This window comes from Aplysia californica, unplaced genomic scaffold (genome assembly GCF_000002075.1).
Source record: "Aplysia californica isolate F4 #8 unplaced genomic scaffold, AplCal3.0 scaffold00093, whole genome shotgun sequence".
Lineage (NCBI taxonomy): Eukaryota > Metazoa > Mollusca > Gastropoda > Aplysiida > Aplysiidae > Aplysia > Aplysia californica.
Window position 1 is genome coordinate 1,248,028 of NW_004797363.1, and position 27,500 is coordinate 1,275,527.

General features: G+C 38.7%; 1 protein-coding gene across 1 annotated transcript in view; it reads left to right on the forward strand.

The window, feature by feature from the left end:
- The window catches only part of LOC101858770 (neurobeachin-like protein 1), a 77,345-nt gene that overhangs the window by 45,830 nt on the left and 4,015 nt on the right, over positions 1-27,500 (forward strand). The window contains exons 36-60 of the mRNA XM_013080630.2: positions 969-1,101; positions 1,838-1,941; positions 2,570-2,701; positions 3,270-3,390; positions 3,676-3,860; positions 4,727-4,876; positions 6,569-6,726; positions 7,397-7,524; positions 9,491-9,620; positions 10,117-10,265; positions 10,809-10,939; positions 12,147-12,257; positions 12,725-12,820; positions 13,771-13,895; positions 14,990-15,130; positions 16,819-16,949; positions 17,713-17,822; positions 18,449-18,566; positions 20,396-20,493; positions 21,934-22,047; positions 22,719-22,808; positions 24,140-24,249; positions 25,061-25,233; positions 26,160-26,254; positions 26,807-26,923. Coding sequence (XP_012936084.1) covers positions 969-1,101; positions 1,838-1,941; positions 2,570-2,701; positions 3,270-3,390; positions 3,676-3,860; positions 4,727-4,876; positions 6,569-6,726; positions 7,397-7,524; positions 9,491-9,620; positions 10,117-10,265; positions 10,809-10,939; positions 12,147-12,257; positions 12,725-12,820; positions 13,771-13,895; positions 14,990-15,130; positions 16,819-16,949; positions 17,713-17,822; positions 18,449-18,566; positions 20,396-20,493; positions 21,934-22,047; positions 22,719-22,808; positions 24,140-24,249; positions 25,061-25,233; positions 26,160-26,254; positions 26,807-26,923 — 3,150 coding nt within the window. The remainder of the gene's footprint in view (positions 1-968; positions 1,102-1,837; positions 1,942-2,569; positions 2,702-3,269; positions 3,391-3,675; positions 3,861-4,726; positions 4,877-6,568; positions 6,727-7,396; positions 7,525-9,490; positions 9,621-10,116; positions 10,266-10,808; positions 10,940-12,146; positions 12,258-12,724; positions 12,821-13,770; positions 13,896-14,989; positions 15,131-16,818; positions 16,950-17,712; positions 17,823-18,448; positions 18,567-20,395; positions 20,494-21,933; positions 22,048-22,718; positions 22,809-24,139; positions 24,250-25,060; positions 25,234-26,159; positions 26,255-26,806; positions 26,924-27,500) is intronic.

Here is a 27,500-nt window from a genome sequence, read left to right on the forward strand (position 1 = left end):
CTTTCCACCCTCGTCTCCCTCCCTCACCCCTCCCCCTCTCTCCTCACCCTCCCTCCTCCTCCTCCCCCCGCCCACAACAGTGTAGCAGGCAGCGAAAAGGATGAACATAGACCCATGTCCGAGAGCCATGGGCTGGGGTTGCCTCGCACTCCGACTTCATTGATCTGGAGTTTTCATCATTCCTGCCCTCGTCAGCCCTCGCCACTTAGCTTAACGCAAATAACCGCATTCTCCCGGATTGTTAGCCGGCTATTTTCAATCTCAATCCAGTATTGAACTGGTGCCACCGAGTTACAGAGCAATAGGAAAGGACAGAAGGAGGAAGAGAGGAAAAAATAGACAAGTGGGAAGCGAAAGTGGTAGGAAGAAAAAAGACAGGAGAAGGAAGAGGAAAATATAGACAAGTGAAAAGACAGGGGTGGGAAGAGAAAGGCTGAAGGAGGGAAGGGAAACGGGCTCAAGATTTCTTTAGCCTCCCCTCTGTTAGAAATCTTGTTGACTTCTTTCAGTTTCTTCTGGACTTCTTAAAAAAAAAAATAATAATAACATTCTGATCGGATGCTGTATTATGATAAAAGAGTGAATTGTTGTATTGGTATACATTGACACTTCTGTGTCTCAAAAAGTATGATGCACATGCACTTATCATGCCCCAAATATTTTTTCTTTTTGTATGTTTTCTGACTCTTGTTGGTGGAAAACATGTTTCTTTTTAGAAAGTTCTGTTTCTGCGTTAACTCATAGATAATGTTATTTGCCCATTCTTTTTCTCTTCAGCATTGCGTTAACTCATAGATAATGTTATTTGCCCATTCTATTTCTCTTCAGCATATATCTTAATCTGTTGCTTACAAAAGTTGGCTTTTATCATGCTTACTTTGTACTAACAACTCTTATAGCAGTAGCAGATATTGGTCGGCCAATGTAGACCAGATAAAAAAATCAGTACCTTTTTTTTTTTTTTCCAGGAACGATGTCAGGTTTTCACTTGGATTGATGAGCTGGGGGAGTCGCATTTGCTTATACGACCTCCAGAGGAGGTCAAAAGAAGGTTGATGGAGATGCTTCTGCATAATTGCTGTACTGATATTCGCAATGCCGGTGTGTGTTTGTGGGTTTGTTTGTTGTTGGGTTTTTTTTGAAACAGCATTTCATTTTTGAAACTTATTGTTTTGTCAGCTTAAATCCCTTTTAGTATACTGGGTCAGTGTTTTTGTTTGCTGGCTTTGCTACTGAGAACAGTGGCAGCCAAACAGGAAGCCCTCTTCTACAAGCATACCCAGTGCTTAAGGCATAAATTTAGGCCCAACCTTAGGCAGGAAGGCCCGAAACTCTTTGGGAGCCTGGAGGACCTGTGGCAAATTGTAGCCTTCGTAGGAGAGATGGGGATGTCCATTTAGAGATGAACGAGAAGAAGTTTGCTGGCTTTTGAATTCAATTTAGAAATGCTTCTACATCTAAAGGAACGGCAATATTTTTTTTCTTATTGTTGATTTGTTTTGTAAGTTTTTGTTTTGTCTTTTCTGTGCTTATGGGAACCATGTAAAGAAAGAAAATTGTTAGGAAGTCCCCCTGGCTTCCAGTGTTTTTCATCATCGAGTGTACAAAGCTGAGGCAATGCTGGTGTTGATGCTGTCAGTTCATGATGTGTATAATAAATTCAAGTGAATGTCTACGTACTTAAATTTGTATCCACTTTGTTTATGTTAGCAGTGATTGATGCACATTTTAAAAATGTGTTTTCTGTCCAGTCCTGTGATAGCTTTCTTTCTTTCTTTTTTTTTTGCTAAGTAGTGGGGCCAGTGCTCTGATCTTGCTTTTTTTGTTGCGAATGCAGGCCAGGCAATTGCGTCGCAGTCAGAGAATGCTATCGAGTTGATCCGATTGGTTCAGAGCTTTGTGACGGGTGCTGATGCTTCCCTGGACAGGTTTTCTATTCGAGTGAGTGTAAAAAAATACTCAATCTAATGGCTTCTATCAAATGTGTATTATGAGCTGGTGGCTGGAGGGTGCCAAGTGGATGTAATTTCTTTGATCATCTTAATCATTTTGGTCCTTTTTACATCATGTAATTGAGACTGCTTGCTTCTATTTAATACAAATTTGAAACACTATAAATAACTTGACAAACAACTGGGATTTGATTGCTTAAAGTAGACAGGGCTACAGAATATGTTAGATGCTGCAAACTGATTTTGAAAAATTATGCAATGTGAATATGAGGAAGGGTTAGTAATATTCATTTTTTTAGTTACCGGTGTCATTAAATTGAGAATACAATGAATTAAATAATACAGACCCTTGTCTCATTAAATAAAACAGTCTAATGAAATTCAAAATAAAAAGATGTCCGACTAATTACCATTGTTCTTTAAAAAAATTAGATTAAACAATATTAGCATTCTGTAAGTTCCTATGGCTGGCCAACCTTTCTGTTTGAATAAAAAGAACTGCTTCCAAACTTTACCACTGACAATGTTACACTCCACTTCCAAACTTTATCACTGACACAGTTACACTGGTAATTCTGTTGGTCCTTTGTATTTCCTAAATAATATCTTCCTCACAGCTCTTGGAGGATGTCTGGTCTTTGCTGGATGTTCTAGGAGTCTGGGACACTGAGTCGGGGCTAGCATGGACAGAAATGGTCCACAGAGGCATTTCTTTGCTTCTGGCCTTCTCGAGACAATCAGACCTAATGGTGAGTTGTTGCTGGTTTTTGGTTGGCCTTTTTTTTTTTACCACCCCAGTTGTTTAAACATAAAAAAATTTTTTTTTTCAGAATTCAGTTCAAATTTTACTTTTCAGTAAACACGATGACAACGCAATTCTACCAGGACATTTAAAGTATTTATAGTACCAGTCATTATACTCAATTTTGACAGGATTCCAACTCAAGTTGGTGCTTGATTTTCACTTGTGATGTCGTATCCATAATTGTCGTTACTGATTCAATAGAAGCTAGGGTCTATATGCTCAAACTGTTTCTGATGTCTGACTGTTTTGTTTTCTTCTATAATACTGGCAGCTTATGAATCCCATCAATTTTGATTTTGAAAAAAAATTGTTCCTTGATGAAATGGATTGTAGAAGTTAATGTTGTTCTTTTTTCTGTCAAAGTGAGATTAAGTAGTTGTCCCTTCAAGCATTTTTGATTGTCCTTCCTTGAGTGAATGGTAGTTAATTGTAAAAGAACGCATGCATAATATTGTTTTGAAAATTGGTACATTGAAAGTATTATTGTACTCCGATGTGTCTTTCTCTTTTAGCTGGTGTCAGCAGCAACAGTCAAACTCCATGCTTTGGTGCAGACGAAACTAATCAGCAGCTCGGCTGAGGCCTCATATATCCTGGGAGTTCTCAATTCAATGATTATTAAAGCCATTGAAGGTAAGTATACGTTGTATGGTTAAATAAAGAAAATACTGAAATAGCTTGGTGAAATTCACAGAGGAGTAGTTTTTTAACCTGACTTGAAACATCTGAGTAACATTAAAATGATGGAATACAGTCTCGTATCAATTTATGATCTGGTTTCGTGGTCTGAAATTTATACAAAGGGCATATTTTGGTTATTTTGCTTCTGTTTTTAATTGTTGTATTTTGTAAAAGAAGGAATGAATATGCTATAAGGGTGGATTAAGATAAGTAGTGCCGCTTGTTCTCTTTTTACAGCCAATTCGGACAACTACGCCTACCTCATGACAGTTCTCCGAGCACTAATTGACAAGGGACAGGAACTCCTCACCATCAGTGTCCACCTCCCACATCTACCGCAGACCTCCATGAGCCCGACTTTCTTCGATGACTTCAAAACCTACGCCTACAGTGAAGAGTGGCAGCAGTTTATCAAAAATTATGTATGCTGCTGAAAAAATATCACGAATATTATCTTGCTTCAACTTAAAATGAGATTCAAGCAAACTGTAACTTTAAATTACGGGGGAAAAAAGTTCCATTCATTTTTTTTACTTCTTTTAATATGGATAATTTAACCAACTTTGATATTCGCACATGACTTGATCACTCCAGCGCCTACGTTTGTCCTCTGGTACTGAAAGATGTTCGTAGGAAAAATAATTTTATTCATACTCCTGCTCTAGTTTTATTTCCAACTTAAATTGTACAGATCTTTGATAGCTTAACACTATTAATATTTATATGTTACTGTTCATTAATATAAGTTTTATTTCCAACTTAAATTGTACAGATCTTTGATAGCTTAACACTATTAATATTTATATGTTACTGTTCATTAATATAAGTTTTATTTCCAACTTAAATTGTACAGATCTTTGATAGCTTAACACTATTAATATTTATATGTTACTGTTCATTAATATAACGCATGTTACTGTGAGCCTGTTTGTGAGTGCAAGCATACCATTTTATTATTATGGTTATGTGCTCAGATGTGTGTGGAAAGAGGATGTGTTAGGGAAGAGTGTGTGTGTGTATGGATATGCACATGTGCGTGCATATGCATGTGTGTGCATGTTTGTGTATATGTATGTGTGTGCATGTTTGTGTGTGTGTGTGTGTGTGCGCGCGCGGGTGCGTGCTTGCGTGCATGTGTGCGCACGCACGTGTGTGTGTGTGTGTGTGGTGAAACACCTTACCAATGTACCTGGATCTGGACAATAAAGATGTATATTATCTTATCTTATCTTAAGGAAAGTATCTCATTCTTAACATCTAATGCCTTTCATTGTCCCGATCCTGTCAGATCGCGCCTCAGATGAGCCACTTCATGGAGAGCAACTTTGAGGAGGGTGTCATGTCCATGTCCCAGTTCTGGGCGGACTGCCACGAGGACATGATGATGAACCACCACAGGCACAACAGGGAGATTGGGGAAAGCCGGCTCAAGTACAAGGTGGGACGCAGTGAAATAGTGCTGTTTTTTTTTCCTTAAATTGAAATAAAAAAATATACAGTCAAACCTGTGTAAGACGGCCACCCATTGTCAAGGGGAAAAGTGGCCGTATAAGACAGGTGGCCGTCTTAGGCAGGACTGATCAAGATGAAGAAAATGAACCATTCCCATCTGAGGTCCCAATCGAAAGTAGCCGCATTGTTGCTGTTTTTGTTGTTGGTGGTGGTGGTTTGTATTTTGTTTGTAATTTTTATTTTGTTGCTGATTTTGCACCAGGGTGACAATAAAACGAAATGTATCAGACGAGGAAGACCGAGTGCCATGTTAAAAAAACCACATGGGTCGCCACCACTCAGAGAACGAGCGACGCTTCTGTCACAAGTTCATGTTGATGTCCTTTGTTACTTTGTTACAGACTGGGTAAACAGTGACCACTCATCCCACTTACGATTTGATTATGAGTTCTGGGCGGGGCTTATGGGTGTGAGGGATCACACGCTTACCTCACCAGCAGCTCTAAATTGGTAGCTATTGGTCAACAGTGGGAGGGGGCCTACGCAACATGATCGGTTGGAGGGACTACCTAACAACAATGAAGGTGATTGAATTATGACGCCTCTCCTTCAACGCCAGGGGCCAATGCACAATTTATGACAAAACGTTATTAATGGAGTCACTAATGTGGCCGTCTAAGACAGGTGTTATTGCTTTGTGTGATAGGGGTTGTGTGTTAAAATAAGTTGGCCGCGACCACGTTGGACAGGTGCCCGTTTTACACAGTTAAATTTTATAGAAAATATGCTAGGGGGGAAATGGAAAGTGGCCGTTTGTACAGGTGGCCGTCTTATAGAGGTGGCCGTCAGGGCAGGTTTGACTGTATATATAGTGTGCATTCACTTTTTTATTGTAACACAAAATACACATACACATCCAGCATTATTGCAACACATCTCAACATCTCTGCCTGCCTGCCTGCCTGCCTGCCTGCCTGCCTGCCTGCCTGCCTGCCTGCCTGCCTGCCTGCCTGCCTGCCTGCCTGCCTGCCTGCCTGCCTGCCTGCCTGCCTGCCTGTCTGTCTGTCTGTCTGTCTGCCTGCCTAACTACCTGCCTGCTTGTCTGTCTGTCTGTCTGTCTGTCTGTCTGTCTGTCTGTCTGTCTGTCTGTCTGTCTGTCTGTCTGTCTGCCACACAAACACATTTGCACGCACAACATGGTAACTATAAGGACAAACACGAGAAATAAACGAAACTGACGAATAGTTGCTGTGTGATAAACAATGACTGTTTTACTTTGATGTGAGTTATGATTAAACTGACCTGATAATCATAATTTAACTCTGGTAATATTGAACATGTTTCTTTGCTGTGAAATGGAGGGTGGCAAATAATATGTGCTTGATTAGAAGTGATTTTTGTCCCCCATACAGGAAAGAAATTCTGTTACTTAAATGTGGGCTGTAGCGAATCATTTTCAGTCTTCACTAGTGTATCATCTCTTGATTTTTTTGACTGAATATTGTAAGTTGTTGTTATGTTTAATTCTGTATCCTTCTCAAGTCAGCAATTTGTACATCATCTAAATAATATCCATGCTGTATGTTGGAGGAATTGTAAATGTGAAGTTTATCGAGTCATTTTCCTTTCTTACTGCCTTCATGAAATGTGAAATAGCTTTTCGATACTTTCTTTCTAGAAAAATATAGAAGAGGCATACAAGAAGAAGGTGGAGCAGGAGAACCGTCGCTTCCAGAATGGTCTGACCCAGCACAAACATCAGCTGTTGTTTGCCATGCGCCAGTGGCGGGCGACACGGAGGTTCTTCACAGGGGAGCGGGGTATCTGGAGAGATAGGTGAGCTGGCCAGCTGGCTTTTCCCTTTAGTAAGCATTTTACAGCACTTGCAACACTATTAGGTCATATAAGTGCCAAAGATTAGAGGTGTTCAAGAAGAGTAACGAACCTCAAAAAAGGAGAGATAAGAACAGTGGATGTTTGATAGGAAAGAAGGAGTCAACCACACCAGAACATCTGCCAACCACAATGATCTTAAATGCGGTAAATGATTTCAAATTGTGACAAACAATCATTTAGATTTGCCTTTTGAATAAAATTAGTTTAAATCTTACCCTTTATTGGGGAGGGATTAAAATCTTTTATAGGCTGGTATAACGAAGTGAGCTTAAGTAGACTGTAGTACCTATAGGAACAAAAGCAATTAGCAGATGACACCATTTTGTGCCGTGGTTTGGGTTTAAAGCTCTTTTCAATACTGAAGTTATTCAAGGGGCGAAATTTCTGATTTAAATCAAAGTCCTATCTTCATCAGGTGGAGAACCTTGAAAAAAATTCCCTAACAACTCAAAGTGGAAAACACCCCTTCTGGGATTCAAAACATGGTCATTCACACTGTAGCCATTCATGATACCAACTGAGCTAATAGTGCACCCTGTCCCCATCAATGTTGAGCTCACTATTTTGTTTAATATCTTTACCTTTGCCTATACCCCTGGTGTCTCTGCAGCGAGCATGAAGAGTTGGTCCATTGGAAACTGTCCTACCAAGAGAATTTTGCCCGCATGAAGGTGAAGCTCACGCAGAATTACAACTTTGAGGACCACGTCAATGCTAGTGTCCTGCGAGACAATGGAGGTGAGTCCATAAACATTCTGGAACATCTGCTTTGGTGTCAGGAAAATTTGAGAGAGAAAAAAAGCTCAAATTGAATTTTTTGTTGGTTACGTTTCAGTGTTTTTGATGTTGTATTTTGTAAGATTATCTTATTTTATTTCTTTATTTATTAAAAGTTTTTTGGGTTTTTTTGGAAAGGGGGGAGTGGTGTGAAACCGAGATATTTATTCTTTTTTGTCTAAATTTGTATATTAGTTCAATCTTATTCAAAGTAAATGATACAAAATGGACGACTTCGTTGTACCCCCGGTGCGGTGCTACTGACTGAAGTGTCTTTAGGCCATTCCCAAAGGGGGAATATTTTCTTATGCACAGTAGAATTGTAAATGGGCTGATTCATCGATGCCATGCTCATAACTGTGCCTGAACTGCAATAGGGAACTGCTGCCTTTATTTCCTGGACTGCAATAGGGAACTGCTGCCTTTATTTCCTGGACTGCGATAGGGAACTGCTGCTTTTTCTTTCCTAATCCTTACTATCGTCATTTTCCTCTACTTTTGTGTGTTTGTCACACTCTTGTGACCCTCCATTTCCGGGATGCCTTATAGTCGAAGCAGACTTTATGCTGTTGAAGCTAAAGAGGTGAGCAGAGTAAACCTAATTCCCAGTAAAGACTTCTCTGTTGACATCCACCCCTTGGCGTTCGTATGACCTTATACATTTCCGAGCGCCGTAAAAACTCTACTTAAAAAAAACAAAAAACTGAATTGATTGTTGCCAGAATGGGGATGTTTGTATGCCCTTGGGCTTTGTGAAATTCACTTGTCGCAAAGTGGGGATGGTTATTTAAGGGGGCTCGCAGGTCGGGTCAATTGCCTTGGGGACTGATTTTCACTCACTCTGAGCACTTTTTACTTTTGGTATTTTCCGATCCCTCATTCTGTCTAGATTAACATTAACAGAATTCAATTTTATTGGGTTCTACGTTGTGTACTAATATTTTCAATGTTTAACATTGTTTTTCTCAGAACACACTTTTTTACCACTTTTTGCTTGCATATGCTTTTCTTTTTCTCCTCCATTTTTCTTATTTTCCAACACAGAGACTTGAAATTTGGCTTGTTGTTAGAGAAATGGTTTGGACTTATAGTGGGCTGGTTAGTTTTTTTACATTTTGCTTTAGAGTTTTTTTACAATTTTTTCTTCATTCGGAAGATATTTTTAAAGATCAAAGTCCATATTCCTAACTTTGAGAACAATTTTAGATGCTTTCTAAGTATAGTATTAAAAATCAAAATAGTCATCTGCAAACACCTTTTTACTCGTGACATTTTGCAAGTTACAGAATTTGAAAAAGTTAAAAACTGTAAAAATGGTGGGGAAAAAAAGAATTACATCCAATTTTCAAGATGGCCACTGTTTCCATGGCAACGACTTATGTAACCGAGTTTGTCAACAGTTGAACATTATTCTTTTGTCTCATATTTACTGCCTGTGACAAAAGTTGTTTCAGTTTGTCTTTAGTTAAAGATGTAGTCTCGTAAGTATCAAGCCCCCTTAAGAGACTGTTGTCCGCCAATAAGTGGAGACGCCTCAAACAGTCCAATTTTGATAATGACATCGTGGGGATTGGAGTCCGGGTAACCCAAATATCGCCACATATCAGTCAGACATGATACCCTCTGAGATCATAGTGTTGCGCAATGACGTGCTTCAAATGAGGGGAATATTCTGTGTATAAAGTTTTTAAATTCTTGATCAGCTTCCCGAAAGTGCTTCTTAGTGGTACACAGCACAAAACATACGGGTGTAATGTTCTTTTGTATGAGACTTTGAGGGAACAGTGCAACATTTCTTTCAAGTTGCTTTTTTTAGTGGTTTTTTGTTTATTTTCAGTATACTAACAGTGAATAAAAAGAAAAATTTATTCTTATTGTTTTTTTTTTTCATTCTCAAGTAATCATATGAATGTGACCTTTCCCCTAGGTGTTGTTGAGACGAACAAGTCACTTCGTCTAGAGGAGCTCTCCGCTGTTAAAGGTGCTCTTGTGTCGCAGGAAAATATGGCTGATGACTCTCTGGGAGATGAGGAGTGGAGTGTGATTTCCGCTTCCAGGTGAGGTTTGCTCTCAGAAAACTGGGGTTCTGATACATTTTAGCTTGGTACTTAAAGGGAATTTACATAGGTAAGCAGGTAGAAGTGGTAGCTGTCTTCTCCTGTCACGTGGTCTCCTGCTTTTATTTTCCTAGAAAACATGCTCTAACAGCCACCTGTCCAAGACAATCACTTGTACAAGAGACCACTTCCCACTTCTCCTTTGTGCTTTTTTATATCATAATGATACAAAGATGTATACCTGTCTAAGACACCCACTTTTTTCCTTGAAAATGGGTGGCTGTCATGGACAATTTCTATTTATGTATGTGTTGTTGTTGTTAGCGATCCAGTAGCATTTATGTGTGTAAAGGTCTGGATGTGTGTGTGTTTTTGTAAAAGGAATTTTTAAAAGTCTATTTAAAGACAGTCTTTACTGCTTCTGCACCTGATGACGACATTTTTGTGACCTTTAGGTTTTGTAATATTCTTCATGTCCAATGTCTACTATCTCCAGCACAAATTTGGAGGCATACACTGGCAAAGAGAAGCTCATCATCTCTGCTGACTGTGTCCTCATCACGGTGATGGACGAGGTGCGGGGTCGGCTGGAGCTGACCAACACTCATCTCTACTTCTTTGACTGCAGTCCGCACAGGGATGAAGGTACGGAAAGACTTCTATTGTCTCGACTTGTATTGTCTCGCAGGGTCTTCACAGCAGGTCGTTAAGTTCAGTACATGTAGACTGCTTAGTGTAAGAGTCTGATGCCATTTTGAAAAGTGATGCATGCTTACACTAAGCTATTGATATGCTGTATCAGCTAAGTTCTGTTGTAGAGAGGGTGGGGGATATCTCTTTTCTTTTCGTTTGTTTGTTTATATTTCTGTACTTTACTTAAAATGGTTTACTGTACTGTGTTCTTATATTTTTTCACTGGAAAATAAAAACAGTAAGAAGTCATGAAGTATCTACATTTTCTTCATGGGAGTTTATGACTGCATTGTGAGTTACAGTTAACTTGTAAGACATGCTGTTACATAAAACTGAAAAGGACAATAACAAAGAGTTGTTGGAAATTAGCATTTTGGAGTTTAAGAGTTGCTCTGGAGTGTCAGTTTGCAGTAATATTAGTGTTTTGATGATTTTTGTCACTTAAGAACATTGTAGAGTTTAGCCATATATTTGTTGGGTTTTTTTCATCTTCAGTTGGAGAAGATTTCAAGTGGGCTCTTGGAAGACTACGAGAAATACACTTTCGACGTTATAACCTTCGACGTAGTGCCCTGGAAATATTTCTTATCGACCAGACTAACTACTTCATCAATTTCTCAGAAAAGGTAGGGGACCTTGAGTACACCAGATGACATCTTTGTATAATCTGAAAGTATGCAGGGTTTTTAACTGATTCTGTCCATGATTTTTTCAGGCTCTGGACAGAATTATTTTTCCCTGTTCAGTTTTAGACCTGGGGTGCATCTATTTAATGCATTACTGTGAAGCTCTAAGTCACTCTTATCTGTATTGTCATATACCAAACTGATGGGAATAAATAGAGGAATGTGTTTATAACAATAACAATGACCTATAATCTGTTTGTACTGCATTCTCCTTCAGACAAAAACGAATGAGAAAAAAAAATTGCACAACAACTCTTTGAAAATTTCGACTTACCGCATTTTTTCAGCTCTACAAGTCCTTATAATCCATAGGAATCAACACAACATTGTAGCCATATCACCCTAGCACACATTTATGCAAGAATTTCACAAATTTAGCTGAATATCCTTCTTTGAAGGGCCTTTTTATTATACCAGGCCTCGTGTTGTTGACCCTTAGATCTAGCCTACATCACGACAACAAAACAACGATTTTTGCAAGAATTTCGCGCAGTTTCGATCGATATTGGCGCTCAGAGATTGAGGTCAGGTTTGTTTACAAGTTCTACTTCCTTTTGACAACTTAAAAAGTTGGAACTATGTTAAAAAGTGCACATTCGTTTCGGATTTCGTTGAGCCGCTCACAGCGGTCGAATGGACGCAGCGGAAAAACTCAGAGCCGCTGTCAGCGGCCGAATGGACGGAATCAGTTAAAGTATTCAATATCTGTTTTTATTTTGCAACAGTGTCCAGGGCCACATGAGTTCATGTTTGTTTTCTGACTGTAAAATTACTGATTAAAGATTTCCATTTGTGGTACTCTGAGGAGATTGATAATTATCTTCATTGGTGCCAGGACTTTCAGAGGAAGTTTTCTCTCTACATTTGGAAACATCTTAATCTCATCGAAATATAGTTCAAAGGAGATTTTTCAAAAGGGGGGATGCTGGTGAAATATTTTTGCTTAATATTTCCTTGCTCCTTTCTTCATTATCCTGTATCCCATCCCATACTCTCACCCTAGCAATGTAATCAAGGAAAAGGCACCTACAAGAGCAGAGCTATTTTATGCTACCCTTCTTTTTGGAATGATTACAGTGTGTAATGTATTTTTCTCCCTTCTAATATTTTTGGGAATAACTATATTATTGATATTGTGTCATTCCAGCGCATGCGGAACAAAATCTACAGCAACATCTTGAGTTTGCGGCCTCAGAATCTGATATACAAAGGGCAGAGGTCACCAGCTGATCTGTTGAGAGCTTCAGGCCTCACACAGGTATTGTCTCGTTAAGAGATCATTTCTGCTATGTTGCTTTCATTTTTCTGTATATGTGATTTTTGTCATTTTATTTTTTGAAAACTGAGCTCACTTGTGTGATGGTAACACAAGTCGGAGTTATAGGGTCTGTTTAGAGATTTCTTCACAATAATCGCTTTATCATCTCTTTGCTTCCTTCCCCTCCCCCTCCCCCCCCTTCTCTCTCTTGCTCTTTTTCTCTCTCTCTCTCTCTCTCCCTCTCCCTCTCCCTCTCCCTCTCTCCCTCTCCCTCTCTCCCTCTAAAACACACCTTTTTAATTACACTTTAAGCGGCAAACTATAACTAAAATGAAAGCAGGACTAGTATATCTTTTACCTGCAGTTAATTTGACTTTAATTTTGTTTTCATACTTTTATGATCCATAGCTATTTTTGTTGAAGACACCATTAAATCTTTTTGTTTTCCTCTCCTCCCCTGTAAAAAGAAATGGGTAAACCGGGAAATCTCCAACTTTGAGTACTTGATGCAACTGAACACAATTGCAGGGCGCACCTACAACGACTTGAGCCAGTACCCTGTGGTGAGTCAGTGACTTTCATGTTCATACGAATAGTTGTATAGATTTCCCTTTACTTTTAGCACCTTCAATATTGGTAGGTCCACTTCTTTTTTTTCATTTGTTTTCCCTTTTTGTCTCTCCCTTCATTTTGTTGTTTGTTTTTCCTTTTGTTCTTTCTTTTGTTTTTTCCTTTATTCATTCTTTAATTCTTTTATGTGTTCCTCCATTTGTTCTCTTTTCTTTGAGGGGTCCATGTTTCTTTTCTCTGCTCTGCCACTGTGATTCTTGTCCATGTGGAGCCATGCTGTTTCGGATTTAATTTTTTCATCTTTGTTTTATTTTTAAAATCTATTTATTTATTTTTGTTTAATTGACTGTCTCTTGCCTTCACTTTTCTTATTTGTTGTCACTGCATTCATCATTTGTGCTATATAATGACTTTAGGTATAGCCACACGCTCTGTCCATTTGGGTAAAAAGTCTTGTTTTTTGTCAATCATGACTTCTTCCTTAACTTCACTGGACTGAATCGTTTGTAATTTAGATTGTAATGATAAGTAAATGGATGTTCTAGTATGGTTAGCTTTAAACATTTCTTTTGAAACCTTTTTTTGTTGTTTTCTCTTTTCTTGTGCTTTTTGTTATAAAAATTTCCAATTGGCTTCTGGGGTTGGCCATTTCTGTACTGGCTCACTGTAAGCTACAAATCAACTATGACCACAGTAACAAGAGATGATTATGAGATTCATTCTTTTTGTCCTGCATCTATTCGCTTGTTTCTAATTGTCTGTCATACCAGTTTTTCAAAAGTAACAAAGGATCATTTTGGCTGGAAGATGCCTCTGGCAGGTCCTAATTTCTTTTCTTTCCCTCTGTTGTATTTATTTGCCTTTCTTCCTTGCATTTAATGGCAGTTTCTGTGTTGATATGCTCCTCTTTTCTCAAACAAACTTTAAATGTAACCTTTTTCAGTTTCCCTGGATTCTCACGGACTACACATCCAAGCATCTTGACTTGGAGAACCCTGCTGTGTTCAGAGATTTATCTAGACCCATTGGGATTGTCAATCCACGCAATGAAGACGAAGTGAGAGAGAAGTAAGTTGTTTATCTTTTCTTTTCAAGTCTTTTGCATCTTAAAAATGAATCTTCATTGACTTTCATGTGTTACCTTCTGAGAATATTTGTTAGGGGTCATTTTGTGCCTTCACGTTTTTTTTGTAGGACTAAGAATTAGCATGAATATTGCATGTTGGTACCTAATCGATAAATTTGAAAAGTTTCCAGACCCCTATCAGTTCCTGCTGCTCAGATCTCGCCATTTAGTTGCCAAAGCTATTTGATTTTTTTATGAATAACAAAAATTGTAAGATTTATCTGAAAGAAGTGGACAGGGTTACTAGTTTTACAAGTATTTGCCTGTAGTTCCTTTGTCTTTTTTTGTAATTTATGATGAATAGGGTTGCTCCCCTTTTATCCTTTTTTAATTTTGTTTTTTTGTAAGTGTTTTTACGGCGCTCGCAACTGCATATGAGCGGGCGGGACACATTAAACTTTTTCAGTTGGTAGGAAATTTTGAATTTTGCCCGGGTGGCGGCCGAAGCCTACTCTTATCGATTTTAGACCACCAAGGGATCTTTAACGTGCGCAACTTGCTCACAGGCCCTCCGAGATTTTTCGCCCTTGTCTGAGAAGGCTAGGTGTAGATCTTTCTTACCAGAAGATCAGGGGTGTGGCTGAAAGACAGCAGTAAGAAGAAGCCAAGAAGTAGCAGTAGAAAGGCTGTAGAAAGAATCAGGAGCTCAGAAGAGGGGGGCAAAGGAGATGAGGGAGTGGGGGCAGAAAGAGGAGACGAAAGCAGACGATAGAACATTACTAGAGAGCAGGAAAAGAGGTGAAAGGAGACAAATTTAGAGAAGAAAATTTTTCGGTCACAACCCGGATTCAAACCCGGGACCTTTGAATGAGAGGCCAACACCTTAACCTCTAGGCCACGAGAGCCCCCCCCCCCCCCCTTTTTTTTTAACTTCGTTTTACAATAACAAAGCAAAAACGTGTAAGTTTAAAAAATACTTAAACGTTTCGAGCAGCTTTGCTCTCTTGAACGCTCCATATAATATTCCCTCTATATAAGTCTGTGTCTATCATTCCCTGACTATGCTACTTGTGATTCGGTTATTTGTCCTCCCCAGATACGACACTTTTGAGGACCCATCAGGAATGATTGAGAAGTTCCATTATGGCACCCACTACAGCAACGCAGCCAGTGTCATGCATTACTTGGTGCGAGTTGAGCCCTTTACCTCTCTGCACATAGAGCTTCAGAGTGGAAAGTGAGAAGCTTTTTTCAGTGTGCTAATGTTACGTTTTCTTTTTGATTTAGTTTGGTTTTTGTATGCCTTTTAGAAACTATGTTATAGCAGTGTCTGTGCAATGTGTTGGAAATTTGTCTTTTACTTTTGTCTTTGAACTCCCGCTGTGTCATGCGGAGCCCCAAAAGTGTTTGAGCATCGACGGTAATATTATGCACAGTGACTGAGACTTCCTCCAAGACAGGGAACTGTTGAAGTTGATGGAAGGTGGCTCTTAGTGAGAGGGTGTGAATAAAGCTTCTGTCCTCGGCGTAATGCATTTTTGGACTGGGCAGTTGTTGTGAGATGATAAATGAGAGAGGAGAGATGCATGCACCCTGAAATTATAGGCAACGAAGAACGAAGGTTGCTTTTAGAGGAAAAGATTACTGTTAAAAGGGTTTATTTATTACTGAAAAATTCCTCAACTCAAGCTTACGCTGCTGTGAGGCAGAGGTTGCTCTTATCTGGGTTGTTGTTAAATGGACACCATTGCATATCAAAATTAATGGTTACTTTTCCTATGAAAACCAAAATGGAGGTCACAGCACACTTTTGATCAGATTCTACCTTGAAGGGTTTCCACCTTACTAAAAGATGTTCTTCGCAAGTCTTGTGCTTTGTATTCATAATGTACTCTCATGTTCCAACCTTCTTCTCTCTTTCTCATATCTTACTACACCTCATATGTAGAAAAGTCAATGTTCACACTCAGAAATGTATGCAGATGCTCATATACAGTGGAGTCCGCTTAAATCAAAATTTGTGGGACTGCTGGGTTTTCTTCTGTTTAGCTGGGTTTTCAGTTTTAACTCTTTTTATCCTAGCCGTCCCGCCACGGACTCTGTACCAGTCCTGGGGCCGCCGTGCCGTGTGAGTCAGAAGTCAGTGCGTACAGTTCAAAGTGGTATATTTCTTTCGTTTACTCTAAGGTTTTAAGGAAATTTGGCAGTTATGTTAGAGATTGAATGTAGTTTTTGTAAATGTATGTGGTTAGGAAATACACCAATAGCACAATGTACATTTTGAGGTGTATTACGCCCTCGAACTTGACCCTGATTGCCGCGCCCACGACGTCCCATTGGATTTTATAGATCTAGATCTAGATCTAGATCTAGCCCTACCCATCGAGCACAAATTCCAGCTGACCCCTTCACCATGATCTGAATCGCTATTAGATGAGTCTAAGTCCTGTTTCTTATCATCAACAACGGAATTTACGGCTCTTATTTCAGAGTCACTTTCATCAAATTAGTATCATTCCCCCTCACAACCCAGCGCTACTTCAAAAAGAACTTCGTCCGTCGTGAATGTGCGTTTTCGAGATATCGTTCAAGCTTCTACACCCATCAAAAACAAAGAAACTACTGTTCATTGGAAAATTAAAATATTCAGACAGAGCTAGCATCGCCGTATTTGCGTATTTTGGTAATTACAAGCAGAACTAGCTTCTTTGACGTGACCGTATCGCTGTTCCGAGAATACTCGTAGCCCGGACTGGTCCTCGTTACGAGTATACTCGTAGCCCGGATAAAAAAAGTTAAAGAGGCTACTTAAATAGAGGGAAAAAAATGGGGGGATTTTGGTTTCTTTGGATTTACTGCTGTTTTTGGATTTACTGTGTTTGATTTAGCAGACTCTAGTGTAATTTATTTTGTTCATGTCTTCAGGTTTGATGTTGCCGACCGCCAGTTCCACTCCATCCCAGGCAGCTTCGCCTCTCTCATGGAGAACCCCAATGATGTGAAGGAACTGATTCCAGAGTTCTTTTACTTCCCAGAGTTCCTAGTCAACTTTAATGGTGAGGGTTTAAGACTTTAAATATTGGGTTATCCTGTAAACTTGTTGTTTCGCATTGTTTGAAAATTTAGGAAAGAACATTCAGTGGCGTCTTTAGGCCATTCCCAAAGGGGGGACATTTCTCGTTCATGCACAGGAGATTTGTTAATGGGCTGATTCATCATGTCACGCTCATAACTGTGCCTGATCTACAACAGGGAACTGCTGCTTTTTCTTTCCTAATCCTTACTATTGTCATTTTCCTCTACTTTTTTTGTATGTTTATCTCCCTCTTGTGACCTGCTATTTCTGGGGTGCCTTGATAGTCGAAGCAGACTTTGTCCTGTTGAAGCTAGAGAGGTGAGCAGAGTAAGTCTGATTCCCTGTAAAGACTTCTCTGTTGACACCCACCCCTTGGCGCTCATTAGACCTTATGCAGTTGCGAGCGCCGTAAAACCCTCTACTAAAACTTAAACATTCAGTGGGAAAAAAAGTATTGATAACTTACATTACAATTACCTAGAGCTAATTCAAAATTACAGATATTATTGGTCGCTCTGATATAAGCATGTTGCTCGAGCACCACCTCTCCCCCCCCCCCCCCGGCACTAAAGTGCTCCCATAATTACTCTGTCCTCACAATTTTGTGACTTTGTTTTTGAACCTCTGCACCTAGAAACTTGGACTCTCAGGGACAGAGGCAAATGGGCTGTCTTGTATTAACTGACGGTGCCTGCCTGTGCACAGAAACTGTATTCTTTATTTCATCCTTTCATTTTTGACAGGCTTTGACCTAGGCAAGCTTCAGATCACCAAAGAGCCTGTCAATGATGTGAAGCTTCCGCCATGGGCCAGCACTCCTGAGGAGTTCATCTACAAACACAGACAGGCACTGGTAAGTCGTTTAACTTTTTATTTGCTGGAGTAAGTGAGTACTCAACTGTCTACTTTTAGTCTATTCCTGGTGATATGTGTCTGTAATCTTGTGGATTCGTCATGAACTAATGCTAATCTGAACATCTTTCCTCTTTTGACCCTTAGATTTCATAATCAGTGAATTATGAACACTATGCTTGGTTTACTGAATTTTGCTATGTTCTAAATTCACCTTTGAACAATTTTGGAACTCTGAATTGTATTTACCTAGTGCATGTTAGCGCAGTTTGATTTGAAATCGCTTCCTTACTTATTTTTTTAATGAAAAATTTGTTACCTGAAATATTTCATTTTTAAAATGTTTTTGATTCACTTGTTTTAAAAGATATGTGTTTTTGGAGCTTTGTCCAAACTTTATAGCTCTACCAATTTTCAAAACTTTGAACCAATCTACACAACAATTTTCAGTATGTTGACTGCTCTGTGTAAGACTCCATCATTCCTCCCTTTTGTAAAGGGCAGATGGTGAAGACAAACATTAAGCTGTCTATAAATTATTTGGACTGCGGATCGAAAAGAAAGAAAGCCATCAATTTTTTAAAGTAGTGTCATGTTATAGTTAAAACATTGTTTCTGTACCGGTAGGAAAGCGAGTATGTCTCCTCCCAACTTCACAACTGGATCGATCTCATCTTTGGCTACAAACAGAAGGGGCCTGCAGCAGCTGAGGCCCTCAATGTCTTCTACTATGTCACCTATGAAGGTATTTTATTCATTCGTTTTCCCATCTTTCATCCTGATATTGGGTATAGGCAGCCAAGAAGGGCTCTCCACTTGCCTCCTGTTCTGAGCTATCTTCTCCACCTCCAGCCAAGAGTGTGCCACATGCCCGAGTTCTGCCTCTAGATTTCACTCCCAGGTGGAACTTGGCATTCTTCTCTTTGTCCTTTCCTGGGACGTCCATCTTAGGCTTTGTATTTTTACGTTGTGGGCTGGCTTCCTCAGTGTGGGTCCAATCCTTCGCCACCTTCTGTTCTTGATCTCACGATGAATTGGCTATTGCTTTGCTCACAATTGATCCTGACAACAAACAGAAGAGGCGGCAGCAGTGGTGTGGCTCTCAATTTGTTCTACTATGTCTTCTATGAAGCTCATCAGTGAGCACATGTCTCATCTAATGTGATTTCAGAGATAAAATTAATGAGAAAATGGCCGCTAAAGTTTGGCGACTTCCAGAACTTGAGAGTCCTTAGAAACTGCACACTTTCATTCTTGTACCTTAAATCAACATTTTTCAGTTAAATCCACACGGAAATGTGTTTTTCAATGGACCTTAAAGGTGTTGAGTCAAAAAACAAAAATTTGATATAAATTAACAAGCAGACAGAGAAATGCCAGTTTCTTTGATTTCATTATTTTGAAAAGCACCTCATTTCACCACGATGCCTCACATATCATTATCCATTGTGATGTTACAGTATGTATATATGCTTGTGAGTTAATGTTCATGTAAAGGGTGTTTGTTTGCATGTTCGTTCTTTTGTGTTTTGTGTTGAGATGAAAATATTGTAAAGCAGGTAGCGCTGTATTGTTCATGAGTAGACACTATATAAATTCTGCATGATTATTATTATTATTGTGTATGTAAAGATTATGAGGGTATTTTAAATGGAATTAAACTGTATATATCCATGTAGGAGACTTTGATATTCAATGTTTTGAGTCCAGGTCCCATGAGACATGGGTAATCAGAGTACCTGTTCTCCCTTGAGTACATAACTAGATTAGCACCACTTCATGCAAGCTTGCATTTTGAAGGGTATATTTAACGCACTCTGGTCCCTCATGAGCAGGTGCCATGCAGACAATGTTTTGGTGTGCTGTTTTTTTGTTTTAGTATGATTTTTTGGGGCACTTGCAACACAATCGGGTCATATAAGTGCTGAAGGGTAGAGTGCAAAGAGTAACAAACACAAAAAAGGAAAAATATAAAAGCATGGTTGGTTTGGTTAAGAATCTGTAGTGCTTTTTCTGACAGAATGCTTACATGATCTGACGATCCAATCCCTATTTTGATTGATTTTATCATTAACACTTACCATCAGAGCCTTTTGTGGATGTACAGCTATGAACCTTGTCTTATTCATACTTTCAACATTTGGGGTGATTAAGAAGAGCCTGTCTTGCTCTGAGAACTTTTGCATACCAAGGGTGATGATGATAAGGAGGGGAAGTGATCGCTGTTGTGAGTTCTGATGAATGAAAAGTGTAACAAATGTGTTTCTGTTTTCCTCCTTCTTTGACCTTGCTGACACCATTTTTTGGTTTTAGTTTTGAGTGTTACAGCATTTGCAACACAATTAGGTGATCTAAGTGCCAAAGTCTGGAAGTGTTATTTGAAAGTAACGTATAAAGAAAAGACAGAGGAGAGATAAGGACAATACATGATTGATAGAAAAGAAGGAGCAAACCACGCGCCAGCCACCCACTGACACCATCCAGCCTTATGTGATTTTTGTTTCAGAATACGTGTCCTTTCCATACCTCCTGATCCTCTCTTCACCAATTGCAACATTGTCTGTTTTCTAACAGGAGCTGTTGATCTTGATGCGATACAAGACCCGAAAGAGCGGGCCTCGGTTGAGGGAATGATCCGGAACTTTGGTCAAACTCCATCTCAGCTGCTTAAGGTAGGGCTTTTGTGTTTTCAGCCTTCACATGTTTCCACTGAAGGGAGAAGTGATTGAACTGACAAAGTTATTACTGTCTGCTTGTTTTCTTAGATGTCTTTTCCCCTCCCTCTTCTATCTGTCTGTTTTGATTTTCCCTAAACTAAGTGACTTATCTTGTTAATATGTTCTTTTCTTTACTCAAACATTCCTCTTTTTTTTGTTTGTCAATCTGACTTTTTCTCTTCTCTATATATTCATTTGTGGGTCAGTATGCTTCTCTTTACTCAAATAGTAACTAGTTAACTCATTCCCTGCATATTATTTTCGGTTTGTAGACAAATTTTTTTTCGGGAGGGCGAATGAGACGATGACTATTGGGCAGTTAAAAGGTTTTGGGGCTACAAATTCAAATAAATATCAATGTATTATATACCAATATTTTCAGTATGGTTTGTAGAATATATCTGTAATGTTTATTTATGTATTTTTCTACTTTGGTTCCTGTAAGAGACGATTATGCAACACAATTTTGATTGGATGCGGATAAAATTTGAAAATAAAAAATTTATAATCTTTGCTGAAACTCAAAAAATTTGTTTGCACCTAGTCAAATGATACATCAAAATAACCATAAATGAATATAGAACTGGAAAATATTGAAAAGTTTGCAGTTATTTACCTACATTCCATAATATTTGTACATTTTGAACATAACATCCGATATTGAAAAAAAATAAAAAATTGTTATAATCTTGAAAAACGATCACAAACAGAAAAAACCCCACTCATATCTTATATGGAATTATTCAGAATTGCATTTGGAATAAAACTATACATGTTTTGAGTGGCATTTTTTGTGTAATATCATCAAAAAGTAATGATTTCGTGTAGAAAAAAATATCTTGACAATTTAGATCTAGAGCTAGATCTAGATCTAGCACTCTAAAATATTGATTTCTCAATAACAGTGCATTGTCAATATGAGTCCAATCGTATCAATATTATATAAAAGAGTCCTACATTTCTTTAGTGCGCAAAATAATGATAAATTTTGTTGTGTAAAATTACTAAGACTGGTGTCCGGGCTATAATTTTGGCATCGCGATAAAACAAAGTCGAATAAACTACGAAATCGCGTTTCAAAACTGAATCTAAATTTCCGATTTTCAGTGGAAATGCTTGACCCGGAAGTCAACATTATATTATGACCTTTATTTTAACATGGATATGTGGATTGGAATAGAATCCAAGCTAAAATTGAAGATCGGCTCGAGCCGCCGGGGGCGGCTCAGCGTACTGACAGCACATTAGCCGCGCTGCCCCCCACGGCTCGGCTATCGAATTAGTTAAAAAGGCTTACCCTTGCGGAGTAGTTGCCATTTGGAATGTCGCTATTTGTGCTGTTATTACTCTATATTTCTCTGCAATCCACTTTCTTCTCTATATCTATACACTCAGGAACCACACCCACATCGACTGACTTTTGATGAAGCGGTGGCCCGTACAGCCAAATCCCTTAAGCCGATGAGCGTCTTTTACTTCCTCAAAGATTTGAAACCTTTCTTCGTCGAGGTGAGTTTCATGACTGTCATATTGTTCATGCTTCCCCACTAAAACTGTTCTCATTTGCACTTGACAGCCTAGGTTGAGCTATACTGAAATATTCTGATTATGCTTCCTGTCCTTTAGAGATTATGATCTACCACCATATGTCTCGGGGACCATTTTATTGTTGATAAACGCAAAACGTTAAAAACTTATAGTTAAGTCTTTCTGGTAAATTGCTGTTCATAAGTCTGCTTCAAATTGATCATCTCGCTGTGAGAGAACACTGTTTTGTTTTGTTAGGGGTTTTTTTTTTTGAGGGGGGGAGGGTCTTTTTTTTGTTGTTGAGGATTATGATAATTTAGCTTTGGAAATCCATCTTTGATAATTGAATGCAAGATGAATGTCTGAACCCCTAATTCAAACTTTTCACGTTTAAAAGCATATAAAAAAGAGATCTAATTTTAAAATATTAAAATCTGTAGAAGATTTCATGTTAACTTACTGCCCATACAATTCCATGAACTTGTTTCAAGAACCACGTCGCCGACTGAGGAAGGTATGGTAAAGAATACTTATTGCTTGTAACACTCTTAAACACAAGCATGCTCTTTAGCCCACTCACAAGTAACAACAAAGTCGTACAATTTTGTTTTGACTGATGTTTTGTTTCTGTTTGCCATGGCTTTTCATTTCAGGTGTCAAATGACCTTGACCCCTTGGTGTATGTGAACATTCCACGAAGTCAGCCACGTTCCATTTTGCAACAGGGAATGCCTGATAGTTTGGTGAGTAGTTGCTTTTATAGTTGTTTAAGTTGAACTTCTTTTCCGGCTTTCCTCTTAGCTTAATGAGCAAGGTTGATGGATGCTCTTTGGTGTAGCCTGAGTCTTGCACTTCTTTCCAGTGATATTGTGTGTTGATCTGTTGTATGAAATATGGCCGTTATGTGAATTTGTTGTATAAACTTCTTTGCCTCTCTTGACCCATCTTGTTTGAGGCATTCTTGTGAATGCTTTTAAATTCTGTTGACAGTAAGGTGGAAGACCGGGTTTGGCTTGAAAGGACAGTAGTTGACTACTGCAGTCCTGTTTTGAGTGGGTGGTTGGTGGGTGCTCTGGTGTGGTTTGCTTCTTCTTTCCTATCAAACATCTATCGTCCTTATCTCCCGTCCTTTTTTATGTTTGTTACTCTCTTGTAACACCTCTAATCTTCTGGCGCTCATATGACCTTATGCAGTTGCGAGCACCGTAAAATCTCTACTAAAACAAACTAGTCCTGTGTTGTGAGGAGTCAAATAAGTTTACCGGAAATAGTTGGAGTACTTTTGTGTAAGGTATATAAATGTAGTGGTTGTCGATTACTTTTGTGTAAGGTATATAAATGTAGTGGTTGTCGATTACTTTTGTGCAAGGTATATAAATGTAGTGGTTGTCGATTACTTTTGTGCAAGGTATATAAATGTAGTGGTTGTCGATTACTTTTGTGCAAGGTATATAAATGTAGTGGTTGTCGATTACTTTTGTGCAAGGTATATAAATGTAGTGGTTGTCGATTACTTTTGTGCAAGGTATATAAATGTAGTGGTTGTCGATTACTTTTGTGCAAGGTATATAAATGTATTGGTTGTCGATTACTTTTGTGCAAGGTATATAAATGTAGTGGTTGTCGATTACTTTTGTGTAAGGTATATAAATGTAGTGGTTGTCGATTACTTTTGTGCAAGGTATATAAATGTAGTGGTTGTCGATTACTTTTGTGCAAGGTATATAAATGTAGTGGTTGTCGATTACTTTTGTGCAAGGTATATAAATGTAGTGGTTGTCGATTTTCCATGGTTGAGGGTGGAAGAACAGATAGATTTATATAGTTAACATAAGGCCGCATAGTCTGCTAGTTTGTGAAATGAGGATCAGCTTCCAAGATTTCATGATTGTCCTAAACTTTACTGTCCTGTCCCAGAAAAGGCACCACATGAGGCAGCATTCCCAGTGCTGCTCAGTCACAGCATGTTTCATAGTTATATTTGATTGACTTGAAACGTAGGTTCTGTAAAAATGAAGTTATGTAAAGATTTGCAATCAGTCGGAGGTATATGGTTTACATTTTCCTTTCACAGATATCAGTAACAGAAGATGGTGTCATTGGTATACATGGATGGCTGTCCTATGACAAATCAATACCCAATTTCTACACATTTGACAAGGATGCTACCATGCTCAGTGCTAAGTAAGTATCACGTTCCTTCTGAATATGTTTCTAAAAAAAATCAGTTGTGTTCTTTTCTTTCATCAACAGTGTTTCTGGTAATGAAGTCAGAACATTTTGTCAGCAGTTGCATGCAGTTTTGGAGATTTGTGTCCCTTTCTATCTGGGCAGTAGACTCTTTTTTGTTGTTGCTTGTAAGTTGTTGAACCCCTGATCAAACATCTTGCTTTTGATAGTAAATATAACTGTATGAACACCTAGGTCATGGCCATTGCTGTCTTGCAGCTGTCCAATTACATAATTTTATCCAACACAGAAAAGGACAAAAATTGTTTTTAACAAATGCAGTTGCAGGTACAATTGTATCACTTGACTCCATTGATTGCCCTCAGAATTGTGAGAATAATGATAATAATATAGCTTAGAAATTTTTCTCAAAAGAGAGAGTTTGAATGTGACAAGGAGATTGTTTGCTCACTTTCTGTTTGAATACTTTTTAGGAAACTTAATGAACTTAGAGATTGTTTATGAATCACTGACCTTTACATTGTAGTGAAAAAAGCATTTTGATTTTGCATCTCTATTGAGTGGCGCTGCTCATATCAGCATGTTTCAGTTGTTTCTGTTTGTGGGTGGTTGGCAGGTGCTCTTGTGTGGTTTGCTCTTTCTTTTCTATCAATCAAATATCTATTAACCTTTTATGTCCTCCTATTTTTTGTTTGTTACTCTCTAGTAACGCCTCTAATCTTCGTCACTTATATGACCTAATTGTGTTGCAAATGCTATAAGACTCGTACTAAAACAAGTTTTTGTTGATTGCTTCATCTATCAGGACCAAAAGAAGACTGGCTGCCCCCTTTTCTCCTGGTCTGCGAGTGAGTGCCAAGCTGTTTGTCGTGTCCCATGATGCCAAGCTTCTGTTCAGCGCAGGCTACTGGGACAACAGTCTACAGGTGTACAGCCTAGGCCGGCCCAAGCTCATCAATCATATTATCAGACATATTGGTGAGTGTTTTAGTTGTTTGGTGAAAGTTTTACTGCGCTCGCAACTCAAATAGTTCATATGAACGTGCTGATGGTCTCAAGTGTGTTATTTTCTTGTTAGTTTGTAGCACAGTTTGGTGATTGTGCTTGGCAGAACATTTGATTTCTCAGTGATGTGGTTCCTGGAATTATCTGTGTAAAATTTGACCTTACTCAAAATTTTTAGAGAAGATGAACAGTAGGCAGGCAAACATTTAGAAGAGCCCTATGCAGAAGGAAATATGCTTGTGAGAACACTCTTACATAATAGAACTAAAACACTTGTATTTGTTCATGCAACTCTTAAACTGATTTCAAATCATTTTGTATTTAAGTATCAAACTATGAATCTGAACTTAGGTTACGTTTTGACGTTGTAACATTGAAGTGAGAATATGATTTCAGCCTTTTAAAATAAATGTTTGAGTCATCCTTCAAATTTTTGTGACATCCTCATCCTTCATTCTGTTATTGTGCTGTTGTGACCCTTATCATGATAATGTTCTTGGGCTTTGGTGACCATTGTCTTTGGCCTATGTGGTCGCTGTGGAGCAGTAGGCTCCTAACTGAACTCACTCCCAGACTTAAAGGTTTGAATTGAGGTAAAGTCTGAAGGCTGGGCCTGTGCCCTGCCTCCTGTTCTCACAGTTTCGTTTTGTGTTATGGCATCTGCATTTACTGGCTACCTGTGATCTATCACTTTCAAAGTGTGTAGTGTGTTTTATGTTTAACAGAGTGTTCAATTTTTCAGAAGAGCAGTCATATTGATGTGTGTGTTCTGGGATTTAAAAAATTTGTTTCCAAGTCTACTTTCGTTGATCCATTTTCTTTTATAAAAAATGTGCAAAAGAGTTTTGGTTAGCATGTTGTGATAGACAAGAGTAGTCAACGTTTTTGTTGTCTTCCAGACATTGTTACCTGCCTGGCTTTGGACAATTGTGGACGCCATCTTGTCACAGGCTCAAGAGACACAACTTGTATGGTGTGGGAAATCGTGCAGCAGGTATGTAGATTTTCTTATATTTTGCCGTTGTTGTTTGAATCACAGTGCTTGCTGCCTCTAAAAAAATAGTCTGTTGTAAAAAGTTTTTATCTGAAATGATCCTTTTCCTAGGTATATTTGAAATGAAATTCAACAGTCTTCATTGTAGGAATAATCCCTTTACTTTCTTTATCAACTACGTATGAGGCTGTGACTTGACCCCTAGTCTTCCCTGTCTCTTTTCCTTTCCAAGAGACCTGTGTTTGAAAAGATATCAGCAAAATATTTAATAATACACAACCGTGTACTATTTCAAAACTGGTTTATGCCGAAATAACACCTCCCTTTTATCACAACAAGGAATAACTTTCAGAGACTTCCACTTTCTACTGCTTTGCTTTGGTGGTTGCTGAATTGAAATTGATTTGTACTCTTGACTACAACACAAAGCAGTAGAATTCGTCCTTGTTGGTGCATGTGTTTCCCAGATTCTTCTTTCTTGTCTTTTATTTTTTTACTGAAAAGATGTACATGTTTCACAGAGCATGTGTGTTGTTCTGAATTGTTTCCCAGGCTGGAGTGAGTGTGAACCTGAATCCAAAACCGCTGCAGACCCTGTACGGTCATGACTCAGAGGTAACTGCTGTCCACATCTCCACCGAGCTTGATCTAGTGGTTAGCGCATCCAAGGTGAGAACTTTTTTTGGGTTTGTTTGGGTCATTGATTAGTCTCTCTTTCTCACTCCCTACTGGCACTGTGGCGTCATAAGTGGTCAGTGATGCCGACAGCACGCAGGAACTCAAAACTCGCTCGTGGGGGGGGGGGGGGGGGGATGTATTGATTTGTGTCAGAGTATATAGGCTCTTAAGGTTTCCTTTTTTTTTTAAGATCAAGAATGAGGACATTTATGTAAAGATTAATGTGTAAAGGGCTAAGAACGTATAAATGGAAATTCAACTAAAGTGTATCCATGTGTACGTGATGTGTTTTCCGTAATGCGTGATGCGTATTCGAATGATCGAGGCATCGTTCCAGTGCGCATCACGCCGGTATATGGACACCGGAAGCAAAAAATTCCAGAAGATTTACAAGAACTACGTGTTTCTGCTGTTTCTTTTTCATCAAGCTAATATCAGAAAATGCCGCAAAATTTCGTCCCAGATGATGTTCTTGATCAATTAATTGATCTTGTGAGGCGAAATTCTGCCATTTTTTTATCTGTCGAAGATGGACGACAAGGATGCTGTCAAGATTTCCAATACATAG